The following is a 17826-nucleotide window of genomic DNA, read 5'->3' as shown; positions in this document are numbered from 1 at the left end:
TGCTATGGGGCTGTTTTTCTGCCAAGGGGACAGGACGACTGATCCGTGTTAAGGACAGAATGAATGGGGCCATGTATCGTGAGATTTTGAGCCGAAACCTCCTTCCATCAGTGAGAACTTTGAAGATGAAACGAGGCTGGGTCTTCCAACATGACAATGATCCAAAACACACCGCCCGGGCAACAAAGGAGTGGCTCCGTAAGAAGCATTTGAAAGTCCTGGAGTGGCCTAGCCAGTCTCCAGACCTCAACCCCATAGAAAATCTGTGGCGGGAGTTGAAAGTCTGTGTTGCTCGGCGACAGCCCCAAAACATCACTGCTCTCGAGAAGATCTGCATGGAGGAATGGGCCAAAATACCAGCTACTGTGTGTGCAAACCTGGTAAAGACCTATAGTAAACGTTTGACCTCTGTTATTGCCAACAAAGGTTATGTTACAAAGTATTGAGTTGTATTTTTGTTATTGACCAAATACTTATTTTCCACCCTGATTTACGAATAAATTCTTTACAAATCCTACCATGTGGATTCATGGATTTTTTTTTTTTCACATTCTGTCTCTCACAGTTGAAGTGTACCTCTGGTGCAAATTACTGACCTCTGTCATCATTTTAGGTGGGGGAACTTGCACAATCGGTGGCTGACTAAATACTTTTTTGCCCCACTGTAGTAACTAACTAGATAAGTAAGTTAACTAATAGAGGAGACTTGAGTGCTTTGTCCTTAATTAAAATGACATTTTTCATAATGAGACTCTTTTGTATACTACTGAATATGTTGTGATTATTGCTTCTCTTTTCTTGTATCTTGCAGGCAGTTCAAAAAAGCTGTAACAGATGCTGTGATGTCCCGGAGAGCCATCCGCAACATGAATACGCTGTATGTACACGTCTGGTTTGTAGATGTGAAATCAAGGCCCAGAATAATGGAGTGACTAATGTGTCCTCTGGCCAGAAACATTGTTCACTTCCGCCTCTCTCTTCTGTCTGTGATCAGATACCCCGACGCTACTCCTGAAGATCTGCAGGCCTCAGACAACGTCTGCATCATCTGTCGAGAAGAAATGGTGACTGGAGCCAAGAAATTGCCTTGTAATCACATTTTTCACTCCAGGTAAGTTCTGTGGTAAAAGGTCTGAATCAGCAAGGAAAGATTGTAGCCTGCAAAGAAAAACAAACAGTTCCATGTCAGAGGTGGTCAGCATTAAACACAGGACCTGCGTTTAAACAGAAAAGGAGTGAGTGTGGCAGACTGAACATGACTTTGTGTTTGAAAGGTTTGTGTTTTTGTCCTGTCCTCCTTCCAGCTGCCTGCGCTCTTGGTTCCAGAGACAGCAGACCTGTCCCACCTGCCGCATGGACGTACTCCGTGCTACGAATAACAACCAGACTCCGGCTCCAGCCCAAGCTCCGCCTCCAGCCCCGGCAGCCCCTGCCAACGCCCCTGCAAACGCCCCCGCAGGCCAACCACCAAATGGTGAGAGTAAAAACAAGACCAGGTGATCGCAACCCCCGTGTTTGTGTTGCTTTCAGTGGTACATGAAGGTCATCCACATTATATTGCAGAGCATCAGTAATGTGGGTTCTCCCAGCTTGAAAGCAGCCATTGGATAAAAGTAAACTGAAGTGGGAACGTGGTTTTAAAGCAGCTTATGCAATAGGAATATTCCACTATGTGAGAATTTAACTGTTCTTTTGTCCTTGTATTTTCTCCAGTGGCTCTAGGCATGTTACCAGGGTTTCCTCCCGGCATCTTCCCCTTCTGGGGTCCCTTCCCTGCAGTGCCTCCTCCTGCTGGAGCAGCTGTACCTCCAGCTCCAGGTGCTACTGATGCTCCACAAAGCAGCACAGAGTCCACTCAGACAGCTAGTAAGGATGCCTCCTGTAGCTCCTGAATGTAAAATGAAAGAGACACCTCTGAGTGATTGGGCTTTTGTTGCTTTTGTTTTTCCCTTCAGGCACCACCCAGCCCACAACATCTACTGCAGATTCTGCTGCTACGGCAGCAGGTCCAGGATCAGCAGTGCCAGGCTTCCCATTCTCTTTCCCCCCTCCTCCCTTCCCTGCTGCACCATGGCTCCCCATGCCACCACCTCCTCCCTTTGGTAAGGGTTAGCAGTTTTCCAAATATTGTGGTCTATCCTTAAATTCACATTTAGAGTTTTTGCCTGAGCAGGCTGCTGTTCAAGGATACTGGCGATGATAATATCTGTATGAGTGACTTTTTTTCTGCACAAACGCATCTTTTCTGTTCCTTATGATCTAAACTTTGGGTAGGTTGGTTCATTTGTCACACCAAGGTGCCTCGGTCCTGTCAGACCTCTCATAGCCTGACTGTTTTGTCTTTTCAAACATGTATTTGGATTCTGGCAGTTTTGTGTAAAGCATCAGTTTTCATGAGCATTCTTAACTTCTGGGGCGCCTCTGTCAGTGCGCCCCAGGGTGGCTGTGGCTACAATGTAGCTTTCCATCACCAGTGTGTGAATGGGTGGGTGACTGGTTGTGTAAAGCGCTTTGGGGGCCTTAGGGACTAGTAAAAGCGATATACAAGTACAGGCCATTTACCATTTTATTCAAGCTACAGGGTAAATAAATGATGCAAACTGGATACATCGCCATACTTACAGTTCTGAGAATGACACAAATATTAGTTTTCACAAAGTTTGCTGCTTCAGTTTTTATGATGGCAATTTGCATATACTCCAGAATGTTATGAAGAGTAATCAGATGAAGGGCAAAGTCCTTTGCCTTGAAAATGAACTTAATCCCAACAAAAACAGTTTCCACTGCATTTCATCACTGCCATAAAAGGACCTGCTGAGATCATTTCAATAATCTTCTTGTTAACTCAGGTGAGAATGTTGGTGAACACAAGGCTGGAGATCTTTGTGTCATGATGACTGAGTCAGAATAGCAGACTGGATGTGTTAAAGCAGCATGATGCGTGAAATCTTTGTTCTTCCTATTAACCGTGGTTACCTGCAAGGAAACTCATGCAGCCATCATTGTGTTGCATAAAAAGGGCTTCACAGGCAAGGATGCTGTTGCTAGTATGATCGCACCTAAATCAACCATGAATACTTCAGGGTGCCCAAGAAAGTCCAGCAAGTGCCAGGACGTCTCCTAAAGATGATCCAGCTGCAGGATCGGTGGTGCCACCAGTGCTGAGCTTGCTCAGGAATGGCAGCAGACAGGTGTGAGTGCATCTGCACACACAGTGAGGCGAAGACTTGGAGGATGGCAGCAAAGAAGCCACTTTTCTCCAAAATAACCATCAGGGACAAACTGATATTCTGCAAAAAGTACAGCGAGTGGACTGCTGAGGACTGGGGTAAAGTCATTTTCTCTGATGAAGCCCCTTTCTGATTGTTTGGGGCATCTGGAAAAAGGATTGTCCGCTTTACTGTCTCATGCCAACAGTAAAGCATCCTGAGACAATTCATCTGTGGGGCTGCTTCTCACCCAAGGAAGTGGGCTCAATGCGTCATAAGGCCAAAGTAATAACTAAGTGGCTCCCAGGCCTTAATCCAATTGAGAACTTGTCGTCAGTCCTCAAGAGGTGGGTGGACAAACACAACAAAAATTGTGATAAACTCCAAGCACTGATTATGAAAGAATGGGTTGAGAGCATGCCAGGGTGAATTGTAGAGGTCTTGTGAAAACCAATATTTGTGTCATTCTCAAATGTTTTGGCCACGACGGCTGTAGGAACATCTTGAATTTAACTGAGTGTCTGCAAATGTGTCCCAAAGCTCTGGCAGCTCTTGGTTAAGCGTGTTTGTTAGCGTGTCAGTGCTGTTACAGTTCAGTTTATTTTGTCTTCTCTCCTACAGTGTCCTCGATGCCTCCTCCCCCTCCCTCCTTGTCCCGGCTGTCAGAAGAGGAGCTGAGGGAGCTGGAGGCAGAGGGTCGGCGGGGCCTTGAGGCCCGACTCCAGTGTCTTCAAAACATCCACACCTTGCTAGACGCTGCCATGCTCAACATCCACCACTACCTCAGCACCGTCGCAACACTCACGTAATGGATAGATTCTCTTACTTTTGATTAGATATGAGGAATCTGTAACTATTTAACTCAGTTCAGTGCTTGAAGAGATACAGTGATGTGCCAGGTTTGGTCCTCTATGCTGTTTCCTACATAGAATTTTGAGCTTATTGCTTGTTTGACCGTTTGTGCCTCTGCTGATTTCTCCAGTCCTCCTCGGGCTGGCAGCACTGGAGAAGCCAGCGGGACGAATCGCACTGCCTCATCTTCCACAGCTGGCAGTAACACAGAGAGTCCCAGCACGGACAGGGACTCGTCCGTCTGTAAGGAACTGGTTATCGCCTTTCAAGTCTTGTTTTTCATAGGATTTAACAGTGGAGAGAAGTAAAGTAACCGTGACGATTCTGTTTCCAGCCGATCAGGTGAACGGGGCAACGCTTTCCTCTCAGTCCGCTGACTCCACTGAAAGAAAAGAGAAGATGGACGAAGGAGTGGAGGACGGAGAGGATGGAGAGCCAAATGCTGCTGAGCTGAGACGCCGCCGCCTTCGTAAGCTAGAGACAACACCATCGTCGTCGTCATCGCCTCCCTCTCCTCCTCCAGACAACTGATCCACTTGTCCCGACTCAGACATATCACTCTGGACCAACAGGAACTCTGAGCTGGTGTTCAGTTGCTTTGGTTCTCCATTAGCTTTCTTCCACAGGTTCAGGTTTCTAACTGTGTCGAGCTGGACTGTCAGAAAATCCTTGTGGACTGTTTCTGCGTCAGAAAGCAATAGCACCTGCTTTTTGTTTGTTTTGATTTGCATCATCAGGGTCTGCTGCAGTAGTTGTACTGCAGGCATTTGTCAGCTTACTGAGACAGAAGAAGAAATGTCCTTTCAAACCAAGCTGTGGTTGATCAGTGTGGGAGAGGCCATGCTGGGTTTGTGTTTGGTAGTTTTACTGTCAGTGACGTCTTTGCTTGAACTTCCTATTTTAATTCGTCTGACATTAGGTCCCGCGCTCCTCATCGATGTGTTACAGAGGACATGGATCATCAACCAATCCAGTGAATTCAAATCAAATGAAACCAATCAGCTTCCTCTGCTGTCTTTTCATTTAACATGCATCATTCTTCTGTTTCCTGCATTCTCAACACGTTACCACTGCAGACACTGTAACATACTGATTTATTTGAATGTGTACATACTGTATAAAGTTTTAATAGGATGATCTGTACATAATGCAGAATAAACTGACTGAAATTGCAGCGGTACAGAAGTTGTTTGCAAACTGTTGTCATAGAGGTGGGATTGTTACAGTGAAGCTCAGTGAGTGTGAGCACCTCTCATCAGGGTTTCTGTTTAAGTGCGTCATTGTTGCCTCTGAGCTAGAGATTGGGGTGTTTAATTAAAACTTAATGCTGATCTAAATGACATCACGTCTTTATGAGTGAGCACCTTTAGCATTTGATTCCAGCGTCTCTCATTTGCTACACTTAAGTAATAAAGATTGACAGAACTAGGGCTGGGTATCGTTTAGGTTTTATCCAATACCGGTGCCAAACCGGTACTTTTGAAACGGTGCTGGTGCTTAAACAGTGCTCGAACCGGTGCTTAAAGAATGGAGAACACAAAATTGGTCCTAAAACCTCTCATGTTCAGGTGTTGTTGTTTTTTTTGCTTTTGTTTTTTTTATGTAAAAAGATAACAATGTTAGCCTTTTCTGCAGCTTTTGGGACATATATGGCATCACTCTTGGCTGGAAGCAGTGCTTAAACAATGGGGGGGAAAAAAATCAAACTTTGTCCAAAAACCTCTCATGTTGAACTGTTTTCCACTTTTTCTTTGGTCATTTTAGCCTTTTTGGCCAGGGTGAAGGGAGCATCTGCCATCAAACAAGAAGACAGCCGCATGTAGCTATGATGATGTTTGCTAGTTCACCTTACATGCATTAATGTAATAACGTGGTTGGCCTCACACTACTCACGCAGAGAAGAACGGCTGCTGCTGCCGTCATCATCCGTCATCATTTCTGTTACACTGGCAGGGCTAGGGGCCAGTGTTGCCAACTCCTCAATCGCTATTGGCTGTCCTAAAAGTCGCTAGAAGTCGCTAAATGACGTCATCGCCTAATTTGCATAATTGGTCATGCTAATCTAATTGTAACCTATGTTGTTGGAGAGAGAAATAACATCGTGGAAGAGACATAAAGTGAGTAAAAAAACGTCCTAAATGCATTTAGAGTTTATTTAGAACTACAAATTAAATTTCTTTTAGCAATTATTGTTTTTTCTTAATGTCACAATTCCAACCCTGCTCCTTTATCCGGGCTTGGACCGACAAGTGACCCGAAATAGGCACTCTGGTGGAGTTACTTTGTGTGTGTGTGTTTATAAGTAGTTTTAAACCTTGTGATCCACAAAACAGCATAAGAGTAAAAGAAGAACTGACTGTGTTACAGCACCCGCTGCTTGTTGAGAGTAAAAGAGATAAGCGCTTTCACTCTTTTTTTTTTTTTTAGCGACTTTTTTTTTTTTTAGCAAAACAGTCGCTTTAGCAAAAAAGCGACTGTTTTTTTTTTTTTTTTTTTTAGCGAAAAAGTCGCTAAGGGGTCTGAAAACTCGCTAAGTCGCTAAGTTGGCAACACTGCTAGGGGCCAGGGCCCGTATCCCTAAAGATTCTGAGAATCCTCTCAGAGAGCTCCTAACTTAACCTAAAAATTCCTTGCCAGGAGTTTTAGCTTAGAAGTGATTCCAGAACATTTTCAGTGAACTCTGAGCAAGGAATGGATGGAAAATCCTATCTTAGTGAGGAGGTGTGGTTGACCCCGTTGCTAGGTATGAGTCATCATTTCAAAAGCCGTGATTGGTTGATCCTACAAGTTTGATGGAAATGAGCTTTTGGTGATAATGAGCAAAGGATGTACCCTCAAATCAATAAACATATTATATACTCTAATCTTATGCTGACTGTAATTGTAAATAATATTTCACATTCAAGAAAATATCTGGAAAATGAATAGTAAGCTGTAGGGGTTATAGCCATTAGAATCTAAAATATGTGAAAACTTAAACTCATTACACCCTGTTCAAATAATGATTTGTGTCTTATTTGCTCATATTAATATCCTAGCTGGCATATTTTGTACTTTCACTCCCATATGGACCCCGTTGAAAACAAGATGGCTATCTCAAGAGGCTGTCCTTAATGAAGTAGAAATCACAACGTTACAAGTCCAGTGTGGTCTTAACGAGGGTAACATGGCTCAGCTTTTAGCAATGTCTGTGATTGCAGACCCAAGTCATCACTGCTGCATTGTTGCATTTTCCCGGTTGCCAAATACCTCGGGGTTGTGATTACTTTCGTCTCCGGTGTAATAGCATTGTGGCGTCGAGTTGGTGAAGTAATTGCATCTCTAAGGAGATCCACCACAAACATGATTCCTGCACGATCCAATCTGTAGCATCTCAATAATTCCCTGTCAGTGTTTGCAGGACATCTCTCCTGCCTCTTCTGTTGGCCATTTTCTGCAGCTGCTTAGGGGAACTCCTAAGCCACTAAAAGTCCTCTTCCCTGCTCTTAGCAGATCTCGCCTTAGGAGCCCTTTTAAGCGCTAGGAATCTTGAGGAATAGCTTTTATATTAACTGGGATTGTCGTGTCACTTTTAGGGGAAATTCTAAGAAAACGTCATGACTCTGAGAATTTTCTTAGAATTTGGCCGCTAGGAGCCACTTTTTGCACAAAGATTCTTTAGGGATACGGGCCCAGGACTCTACTCTTCGGGTTTTTGGGGGATGTTGCTAACTCCGGGTCGATAACAGGCATCACACCCACAGTAGATGTGCTTGGTGTGAGGTCTTGCAGCAAGCATTTCTCGGCTTTTAAAAAAACGTTATGCGTCGCCACGTGTTTCATCGGATTTGAGGTGTTACCTCCTTTGACAATATCACAGTATCAGCTTAAAGCACTTGTTACAGGCTGCTGAGTTTGCATCTTTTGCTGTGAAGTACAGCCAGACTTTTGACCGCTTTGCCTTGGGCATTTTTAATCTGTAGCTCTGCTCTAAAAGAACGTACGTACCTGGACCCGCCTACTATCCTCGGAAACGTAAAATGATTGGCTAGAATCTAAAGTGTATCACAGCTCAGGAAAAAAAAAGCACCGAAATGTGCGCTGCTTTTCGGTCTGGTTACTGCCGTTTATGTCAGAACCGGTGCCATCATGGCACCGGATACCGGTACCCATCCCTAGACAGAACTACTGCACAACATTTCTTTTAACGCTGAGTTCAATCAGGCTAAAATGTTTTCGTGTTTCTGGTATCTGAAAGTCGGGCATTAGCCAGAATCATTGAGGAAAAACTCGGATGTCAGCACTGCATCTTAAGGTTCACTTGTCCTTTATGTGCAGTTGGTGTGTTGTACAACTGCAAACTCTTGTCAGGCATTTATTCTTTTCCTACAATGTACGATATAACAGTGACTGAAGGTTTAACAACACTGGTATTGTGTCCAGTCATTATCTATAGATGTTAGGCACAGACTGTATACGAAAGATGGCTGCTGTACTATCACACATCAGCTTGTAAAGTGCTGCTTGAAGCGTTTGGTTTCACGTCTTGGTGGTTTGAAACCAGAGGCCTGCACTACAAAGCAGAATTTTGGCTTATCCAGATAAATTTGGGGTTAACCCTGGTTTTACTTTGTACTGGGAAACATCTGCATCATTGCAAACCCAGTCTGCTCCAGTGCAGGTCAAATGGTTCCATTTATTAAGGGAATAAGATTATAACATTTTTTAAAACAGCAACCCATCATGCCATGATGACACATGTCAGTGACATTACTCGAGGTTCTGGGACTCTAGAAATAAAGTATTGATCCTATTGTGCTAGTATCAATCCAATAACCATATCAGCACTGGTATTAATAGTATAGATATTTGGATTGATCCATCCAGCTCTACTACTAGGACCAATAATTTACTAAATTAATTTCATGTTTTAGTCTATTAGCTGAAACTAGTCACTGAGCCCAAAAATGATCAGAGGGCCATTTTCCAAGACTTCAGAACATCTTTTTGACAGCCATTGTCATCGCCCCCTGCTGGCCATTAAAAAGAATGCAGGTTTTAAAACACTTTAATGCTGACTCCACTTTCCAAACTCATCTGCAGCTTTGTTTTCTTTTTCATACAGTCCATGGTCAATATTCATCCAGATAATTAATGGAAGAATTATTTAACATGCATCTTTAGTTAGGTGTTGGTCATGTTTTCAGACTTAGTGGACTTGATATTTGTGATGAAAACCCCAAAGCAGTTGCGGACCCTTACACTGAAGCACTAAGTAATGCATGTGGCACAGTGAGTCTTTTTAGATTATTATTTTTTATCAGTCAACAATTACATAAAAGACAAAAGGAGTCCTGAATTTCAAAGAGCGAGTCACATACCCTTCACAGTAACAGGGCTAAAATGCATAACAGCACCACTGTAGATACAGAATTTCTACCACATAGATTTTCTGCTCAGCAACATGCCCAGCAGGTTTATTCTGATGTTGTTATTGGTCCGTAGCATGGACAGTACATACCTGTCACGTGGATAAGTCCAAACCACAGGTGAGTGACAGACTATGAGGAAGTTGTTTTTTTTGCATAAAAGTCGCAAAGGGTGAGTCGCGTTTGATTTCCAACTCTAATTACAGGTAGACCCACAGTTATAAAATAAGTTAAACTTAGAGATCCAATAAGGACTTCAGTCAACTTAGAAATATTTAAACGATGCAACTTTTTACAGACATGGGAGCAAACACTGGCCTTTAAAAAAGATGAAAGAAAACTATACCAGCAGCAGTGTACAGGCCAAGGACATCCCTGGTCTTAAAACAGTACTTAGCTGCAAATACCAAAAAGAAACAGTCTGTCTACAAGACAAACGATCACATGTGAGCCTGTAAAAAAAAAAAGTCGCTGTTTAACTTCACTGAACTTAGCATCGACATCACACCGACAGGAATGCAAATGAGGCCGCGTGTGCCATCCTCTTCTTTGGAAATGGCAAGGGTCTCTCCAAAATTGAACAATGGCATGTGTGTGAAGTCAACCTGTGGCTGTAGCTCAGTATGATCTTCATGAGAGAGCAGTACTGGCCAGTTTAAGTCAGTTTGGTCTGTTTCTACATAGCTTGTTCCCTTTAAATGAGGAAGAACTTTTTAAATACAGTCTCTTTAGAAAAATAGAAGGTGCATATTCACTGTTTGGTGATGATTTCCTGAGACTTTTCAGTGCAAATTTGCTCACACAGTGAGGGACTACTGGCTGTGAGTGTGTCTAGGAGAGAGAGCGGCTTGTCTTTGAGATAAATGTCATCAAGGAAACAAGAACTCGGGGAGGGGGGGGGGTCAGTTTTGAGGAGTGGAATACAGAGTGTGGTGCTGGTGGTTCTGGTCTGGAGGATTGTTGGCAAATAGGAGCGGCGCGGTCTCTGATCCGTACCAGCTGTGGGGAAAAAGCAAGAAAAGAAGAAGATGAGAGCTCTTCTCACACTTCTGAAACCCTGTGATCAGCTTTAAGGTAATGACCTGCGTGTATCAGATTTTGTGGTGCTTGTACCTTATGTTTGAATTTGAACCATTGGCCCATGGAGCGGGTATGTCCTCATCGCTGCCTTGAGGGTCGTCAAAGAAGTACGGCCGAGGCAGGACCCTGTTGTTTATAGCCATGATGCTGTTCTGTGAGAATGAGATGAAATAATGTTTCGAATTAAAAATCCTTTTCCCTACACACAAGGTCTTGAATAATCGGGCCCTATGTTATCTTAAAAACCTCAGTGTACCATATCACCCCATTAGAGCACTTCGCTCTCAGTCTGCGGGCTTACTTTTAGGTTCTGTGGTTACTTAAAAGTAGAATGGGAGGAAGAGCATTAGTTATAATTAATCTCTGGATCTCTTCCACAGCGTGTCTTCTGTTCTGTCTCCCACTTTTGAACCCAACCGGTCACAGCAGATGGCTGCCACTCTGAGCCCGGTCTACCAGAGGGTTCTTCCTGTTAAAAGGGAGTTTTTCCTTCCCACTGTTGCCAAGTTCTTGCTCACAGGGGGTCATATGATTGTTGGCGGTTTCTCTATATTACTGTAGGGTCTTTACCTTCCAATATAAAGCACCTTGAGGCGACTGCTGTTGTGATTTTGCACTATTTTTTTGAGTAATAAAGCAGTAAATAATTGTATTTAATACAGTCTCAGGTGTCATTAGTAGATTTTTAGTTCGGGACATTACTTTCACATCCACTAGATTTACCTCTTGAGCAGGCCGGCGAACTCTGAAGATAAGGATGAGGAGGCCAGTTGGAAGCAGCTCCCACATGAAGAGAATGGCACCGAAGACCAGGTAGTCCCTGTCGCCGAGTTCACTCTCCAAGTCCGCCTTAAAACAAGTAAGTGCAGAAAGTGCTCTTTAGGGGCACCTTAATTGTCCAAAGTTGTTAAGCAGACATGAAGGCTTTGGTACTGGATCCTTACCTGGTCAGAGACATTATACCAATCATAGTTAAAGGACTCCACCCGATACTTCTGGGACAGAAACAGGACGGTCAGGTTGTAGCAGGCTCTGCTGGCAAACAGGAAGATCACTGCTCCTCCCAGTGCTGCTGTACGCCACACTGTGGTCCCCTGGTCAGGTTAAAAAATAAAAACAAAGTTAGCCTGGAGTACTGTCAAAATACAGACATCCCCATCGCTCTTTATGGTAGTATCCTGGCTTTTCTGTGTCCAGCATCACATTTTTTTTCTGGCTATGCTCAACATTGCTTTCATCCATTATATCACTCAAGTAATGTTGGATCCTACAGTTCCCATAATGCATCTCAGTGCTTATTACACAGATCTGTTACAGACATTGGTGCAGGTTGTCTGTGATCCAGGTTCTGGTAGTTTTAAGCACTTGAGCTGAAGGTAACTGGACTTCTTTGTAGGCTCTCGTGAAGACGTCTCACCTCTCACCTGAGGAAATGTCTTTTGTGTAGCTAAAAAGGAGCCTCGCTGCCTTTAACGCAACACCTAAAACGATCTGTTGGAGATATGTAGTGTAGCAGCTCAAGCTGAGATAACCCCGATGATGTCAAAGTGATGTCAGTCCCGTGATCTTCTCAGACTGGAGACATGACACGCATTGTTTTTCCAAGCAGCTCAGGACTAAACATGAGTTTAATCATGCGTGTGCTGCTGTTAAACTTGGCTCGGTTCATCAGGGCTGGCTCAGTACCACTTCTTCATGTTTGATGCTGATACTGACATACTTTGAGTAGATACCACGAGATTTCCTTTCTTAAACAGCTAGCTTGTCTAGACACATCTGAGCTGCAGATGCATTGTTCGTTGAGTATAAACTCCAGTGCAGTGAAGTCAATAGTGAGTGCAAGATTAGCATATCCCTATTTTTCTCTCTGGGGAACAACGTTGAACACACCCTGCTGATCAGGTGGATGCTGGCGGACCGCGAGTGTCGGGTCAGGAGCAACAGCGTGGAGGCCAGCAGCACTGCTTCCAGGATGAAGAGCAAGTCGTTGACCACAACTCGAACCAGGACTAGATTCCAGGTGCGCTCTCCCCTCTCGCCATCGCTGGTTCGTTCCCCGAGTGCAGCGCACACCACGTTGACACAGAAGAAGATGGCGTTCAGCGCACCATACAAACACCTTGCTGCCCACCTGAGGAACATACATACAGGGGGTCCAATCGGGACGATTAGGGCTCATAACAATAACGTAACGAGGCGCTTTTCTAGATTTAACAACAGGAAAATGATGTAAAACTTACAGCCCTCTGTCCACTTCTCTCACTTTCACTAATACCTGCACAAAGACACAAAGACACCCACATAAACATAAAGACACAAAGAATGCATCCTGCTCAAAACACAACAGGCTTGATTAAGATCTGATGGGGGCAGAACTGCAGGTAACACAGCCGAGTAGTCAGTCCTGTTATACTTCTTTGAAGTCTGTGGCACGAGCATAATAGTCACAAGAGCTGTTAGCCTTTTTTTTAATACGATCAATTAGAAGGAAGTTGCGTGAAAGGGAAAGGAGCTACAACATCATGTTTCACAGTAGATTACTTGAACGGCTGCACCAGGCTCCAGTTTAAAATGAACAGTGGTTATTTTGAATTGTGAATCATGTAAAGACCAAGAATAAAAATGTGGCGCTGAGATAGAGCAGCTTCGAACATTTTGAGATTAAATCAGTCTTTTTATGAACAAGGAGAGAAACCTGGAAAAATATTGGCATGGCAAATTAAACAATTGGAAGTGCAGAAAAATATAACGTCGATTATAAACAACAAAGGGGAAATGATAATGGATCCGACTGAAATAAACAAGGAGTTTAGAAACTATTATGAAAAACTTTATGAATCCCAGGATAGATCAGATCAAAACTCCAGAAATGCGTTTCTGGATAAAATAAATATTCCTACTATCGCTGACGATGTAAAACAACAATTAGATGCAGAAATCATCGAAGAGGAAATAAGCAGGGCAATTAACAATATGAGATCAGGTAAAAAAGCTGGACCAGATGGATTCCCAATTGATTTTTATAAAAAATTTAAAAGTAAATTAATGAAACCGCTATTGGAAATGTATCAGGAATCATTAAGCAAAGGAAGTCTCCCTAAATCAGTAACAGGATCACTAATCATTTTGTTACCTAAACCAGGAAAACCGAGTAATGAATGTGAAAATTTGAGGCCGATAAGCTTACTTAATTCTGATTTTAAGGTGTTAGGTAAAATACTAGCAACACGTCTGCAAGATATTCTCCCCTCAGTAATTCAAAGAGATCAAAACGGTTTCATATTGGGGCGCCAAGGTCTACATAATGTAAGAAAAGTCTTTAACATTATAAACGGACTAAACAATTCTTCAGAGAGGGCCTTACTCTCACTGGATGCTGAAAAAGCATTCAATAGGGTCGAGTGGCCTTATCTTTTTGATGTTCTGACTAGATTTGGTTATGGAGATGTGTTTTGAAGATGGATACAATTATTACACTCAAATCCAACTGCTGAAATCTTGACAAACAAAAATATCTCTAAACTAATAAGGGTGAAACGGGGATGTCCACAAGGCTCACCGATAAGCCCACTGTTGTTTATATTAGCTATAGCCGTACGTTCGAGTTTATCATTGACAGGAATTATGGTAAATGAAGTAGAACATAGGATTTCGTTGTACGCAGACGATGTAATAGTATATCTCTCTAAAATAACAGAATCTATACCTGCTCTGCTTAGATTGATAGGGGAGTTTGGTCAAATATCAGGTATGTCATTAACAAATCTAAATCATCCGTTTTATTACTAAATGAAGAAGAAAGGAAAAACCCACCCATAGTAACATCTCATTTTAAGACAGTAAAGGACTTTATGTACTTAGGAATAATGATTTCGCCCAAATTAAGTGAGATCGTGGAAAATGACTATGAAAGACTTTCTAAAGAAATAACAGAGATAGTGGACAGATGTATCCACCTTTACCTTTATATTTTTTCTCAGACACAGCAATAAACTTGATTAAAAAGGCAAAAAATCCAATGGTAAAGAACATGGTCCAAGTGTTGTATGGTGTAAAAAGATATATGAAGGAACCTGTTGTATTGTCACAGTTTACACCGATGTGGGGAAACCAGGATTTCAGACCAGGAAGAGAGGATAAAGTTTTTAGACAATGGTCAATTAAAGGACTACAAAAAATCCAAGATTTGTATGCAACAGATTCTCAAGATATTTCCTTTGATATGCTTAGACATAAATATAATATAGATAGAAAGCAATTTTTCAAATATCTCCAAATTAGAAGTTACATTCGAGCAAATCAAAATAATACCTGCACCAAACCACCAAAATCAGAATTGGAAGACATAATTAGCAAAAGCAGTTCAAAAAAAGGGGCAATATCAGAAATATATAAATTGATTAGGTCCAAAACATCTGACAATTCGTTGGGAAGGTTGAACGCCTGGAAAAATGATTTAAAGAAGGACATATCCACGGAACAATGGGCATTAGTTTGCGCAAAAGCTCATAAACAAACTATTAATTCTAGACTAAGGTTGTTGCAATACAAATGGTTAATGCGAATATATGTTACTCCGGTAAAATTAAATAAGTACAACTCTAATATTCCAGACACTTATAATAAATGTAATGAAGATAAAGGTAACTTTTGGCATTGTATTTGGGATTGCAGGAAGATAGGATCCTTTTGGGCTGCAGTAACACAGACTATCAAACAAATATTATCCAAAGAGGTTGTTTTGGATCCTGGCTTCCTTATTCTGGGATTGTACCCAGAAAACATGAGGTACACAAAAAGTGACAGAATGTTTATTGATATGGGTTTGTTACAAGCAAAAAGATTAATCACACTAAAATGGAAAAAAACAAGGGAACCGAGTATCACACAGTGGATAACACAAATGATGGTGGCTTTGCCATTGGAGCGGATAACATGTATACTGAAAAGGAAATTGGATGTTTTTGAGAAGGTGTGGAGACCATTTGTAAATTTTGTAGAAGGATTTGTATTATCTGAGGAGGACGAGGACTGAGGGCAATGACATTTGATTTGGGATAATGACAAATTTAGGCCTTTAACGGAGTGACAAATCTGACGACTTTGTTGCTTTCTTTTTGCTGTCTGAGAGGAGTGTATGTTCATGTAGTATTTAGAATGTTGGACTGTTTGCAAGTCATTAAAATGTAAAAAATAATAAAGATATTGTTGGAAAAAAAATGTGGCGCTGTAGCTGAGGACACATGATCCACTGTAAGGGGCTCTTGTGTTTTCCTCTGACTAGTTTTATTTGTGCTTTTATCACCACGGCTGTACCAGAGCAACTCTTTTTACATTCTGAGCAACATTTTCTAAATGACACAAGATTTTTAAGAACGTTTCCCCATCCACATCCCTTCAACCTTACCTGAGTGAAGTACAGGTTAATGAGGCTGAGAGTGAAAAACTGCAGGCAAACGGGGAAGCAGTAGAGGAGCCAGAACACTGCAACGGGGAGGTGGTTGGCTTGCAGGGCATCATGGAAGTAAAAAGAGAACAAGGTGGTGCGAAGGGCAGCCCACAGCAGACAGAGGTACAGGAAGCCGCTCTGGTAGCTCCATCGCTTGTGTCCATAGATGTAGAGGAGCCACAGCTGCACGTACACCACCACAAAGAGCCCGGCGTACAAAGTGGTGTAGAGGACGGTAAAGCTAAGCTGGACCGAGGGGGCGACAGCAGGACGCAGGGGGGCCGGGGATGGCGAATTGGAGGAGTTGGCAGGAGGGGTGGCTGTAACTGGGGCTTCCATTGGACTACTGATGTGATTAAATAGCTGGCATTGTCATCATCATCATCATTAGAGAACCAAAGCTTATCTTCTCTGTCAGAGGGGATTACATGAGACCTGAATGAAAAAACAAGAAGTTAGAAGATGGGGAAAAAAACAATCTTGATAACACAAATGTGATCAGAGAACCTATCCTCAGTGTCACCCCTGTGTACCTTGATCATATCCCTTCACACAGTAGGACAGTGGCCTAAAATACACCTCCATCCTTTTGTGTGGGCTGTTTGATCAAGAAGAATGATGAGAACACTGCATGTTATCACACGCAGCGTTCTCATGTGATAACAGGCCCTCTCCAAATCACTTGCCTCAGGTGACATGCAGGCACGTTTACAACTACTGTGCTTGTAACAGAAATCATTACGAGGAAAAAGAAATAAATATATCCTCCTGAGAACTAGCTTATTCATTTATGTCCTCTGTAATAGACATTTGTTTTTGGTCTACATCTTTTGATTATTTGAGCTACCCTACTAAGTCCTGATGTACTTAATAGAGGACATCCTGGGCTTTCCATTAATATCTCATGTGTTTTCCTGCCTACAGGGCAGGGATAGCTCAGTAGGTAGAGTGGTGGCCCCATGATCGGAAGGTCGGGGGTTCGATTCCCCTGAACAACTACCCTGAGCAAGGTACCGTCCCTACACACTGCTCCCCGGGCGCCCAGCGGCTGCCCACTGCTTCACTGAGTGAATGGGTTAAATGCAGAGAGGGATTTTCCCCACGGGGACCAATAAAGTACACTTTCTTTCTATTTTAGCTTCAAAGAGGCAGAAAAACACAAAAAAGTTCAATGGGAAGATGATTTTTTCCTCGGTTTTCAGAACAACATACTGCAAAGTAGATCAGTCGACCAAGTAGTGGCCTGTGTGGTCAGTAGTGTCCAAGCCTTTGATTCATATTGTAGTACTGTGATATAAAATATCTAACCTCGAAAGAAAAATCGAATCCGATTTCCACAAAACTATATCTTTTCAATCAGTCATGCAGTTGTTATTAATGATAACAGCAGAACATTAAAGCAGCATAACACAGTAACAGCAACAATCGGCCACATTCTGTCACACTTCCGTTATGTAATTGATTTGCTTTTATGCTCTTGAGGTTCCTTTGAGCTTTACAAAAGCATAAACAACCGGCTGTTCCGCTCAGGGTCTTCAGCCACAGCCAGGCTAACTGAAAGTAACTGTGAGCCAGCGCTAATGTGAAGTGTTGCTACTGCCAGCGGTCAGAGGCCGTCTGCTTCCTCATTAGAACCATAAAACACGCAAGACACCCGCAATAATTTATTAACAACAAAGACAGCGCTTACCTTTCGCGAGCAAGGACTCCTGGGATGTGCAGCCGACGACGGTAATCCCTTTTTGGTTTCCGCATTGTGTGACGTGAGTCAAGACTTGTGGGAGGAGCCACAGTTTTGATTTCAACCGCCAATCAGCGAAGACAGGAA

At 42.7% G+C, this 17826-nt stretch overlaps 2 protein-coding genes across 3 annotated transcripts in view; one reads left to right on the top strand and one right to left on the bottom strand.

Annotated features, from left to right (window-relative positions):
* Positions 1 to 6925, top strand: part of syvn1 (synovial apoptosis inhibitor 1, synoviolin) — a 13164-nt gene extending 6239 nt beyond the window's left edge. For both annotated transcript variants that reach the window (XM_085419537.1, XM_085419532.1), the window contains exons 9-16: positions 812 to 877; positions 995 to 1111; positions 1305 to 1474; positions 1714 to 1866; positions 1956 to 2102; positions 3831 to 4014; positions 4192 to 4304; positions 4396 to 6925. In XM_085419537.1, the coding sequence (XP_085275663.1) occupies positions 812 to 877; positions 995 to 1111; positions 1305 to 1474; positions 1714 to 1866; positions 1956 to 2102; positions 3831 to 4014; positions 4192 to 4304; positions 4396 to 4592 (1147 nt within the window). In that variant the 3' untranslated portion in view covers positions 4593 to 6925. The remainder of the gene's footprint in view (positions 1 to 811; positions 878 to 994; positions 1112 to 1304; positions 1475 to 1713; positions 1867 to 1955; positions 2103 to 3830; positions 4015 to 4191; positions 4305 to 4395) is intronic.
* Positions 6926 to 8736: 1811 nt separating this feature from the next.
* Positions 8737 to 17825, bottom strand: gpr137 (G protein-coupled receptor 137). Its single transcript, XM_085419517.1, has 8 exons — positions 17689 to 17825; positions 15957 to 16433; positions 12790 to 12824; positions 12440 to 12680; positions 11494 to 11643; positions 11273 to 11398; positions 10583 to 10701; positions 8737 to 10468 (listed from the first exon to the last, which is right to left on the bottom strand). Exons 2-8 carry the CDS (start codon positions 16335 to 16337, stop codon positions 10372 to 10374), a joined length of 1149 nt encoding a protein of 382 aa, XP_085275643.1. The 5' UTR covers positions 16338 to 16433; positions 17689 to 17825; the 3' UTR covers positions 8737 to 10371.
* Between the last annotated feature and the right edge of the window lies 1 nt (position 17826).

This window comes from Rhamphochromis longiceps, linkage group LG2 (genome assembly GCF_057381845.1).
Source record: "Rhamphochromis longiceps isolate RC_006_pf linkage group LG2, R_longiceps_female_GT1.1, whole genome shotgun sequence".
Lineage (NCBI taxonomy): Eukaryota > Metazoa > Chordata > Actinopteri > Cichliformes > Cichlidae > Rhamphochromis > Rhamphochromis longiceps.
The sequence above is the reverse complement of the archived record's forward strand: the minus strand, read 5'-3'. Positions and strand labels throughout refer to the sequence as shown.

Bases quoted from the DNA above. Each gene is read 5' to 3' on its own strand.
- gpr137 (XM_085419517.1), bottom strand. From the start codon at position 16,337: ATGGAAGCCCCAGTTACAGCCACCCCTCCTGCCAACTCCTCCAATTCG. The intron at 12,681-12,789 runs GTAAGTTTTACA...TATGTTCCTCAG, and splicing joins AGAGAAGTGGACAGAGGGCT to GTGGGCAGCAAGGTGTTTGT. The intron at 11,644-12,439 runs GTGTGTTCAACG...TAACCTGACCAG, and splicing joins GCATCCACCTGATCAGCAGG to GGGACCACAGTGTGGCGTAC.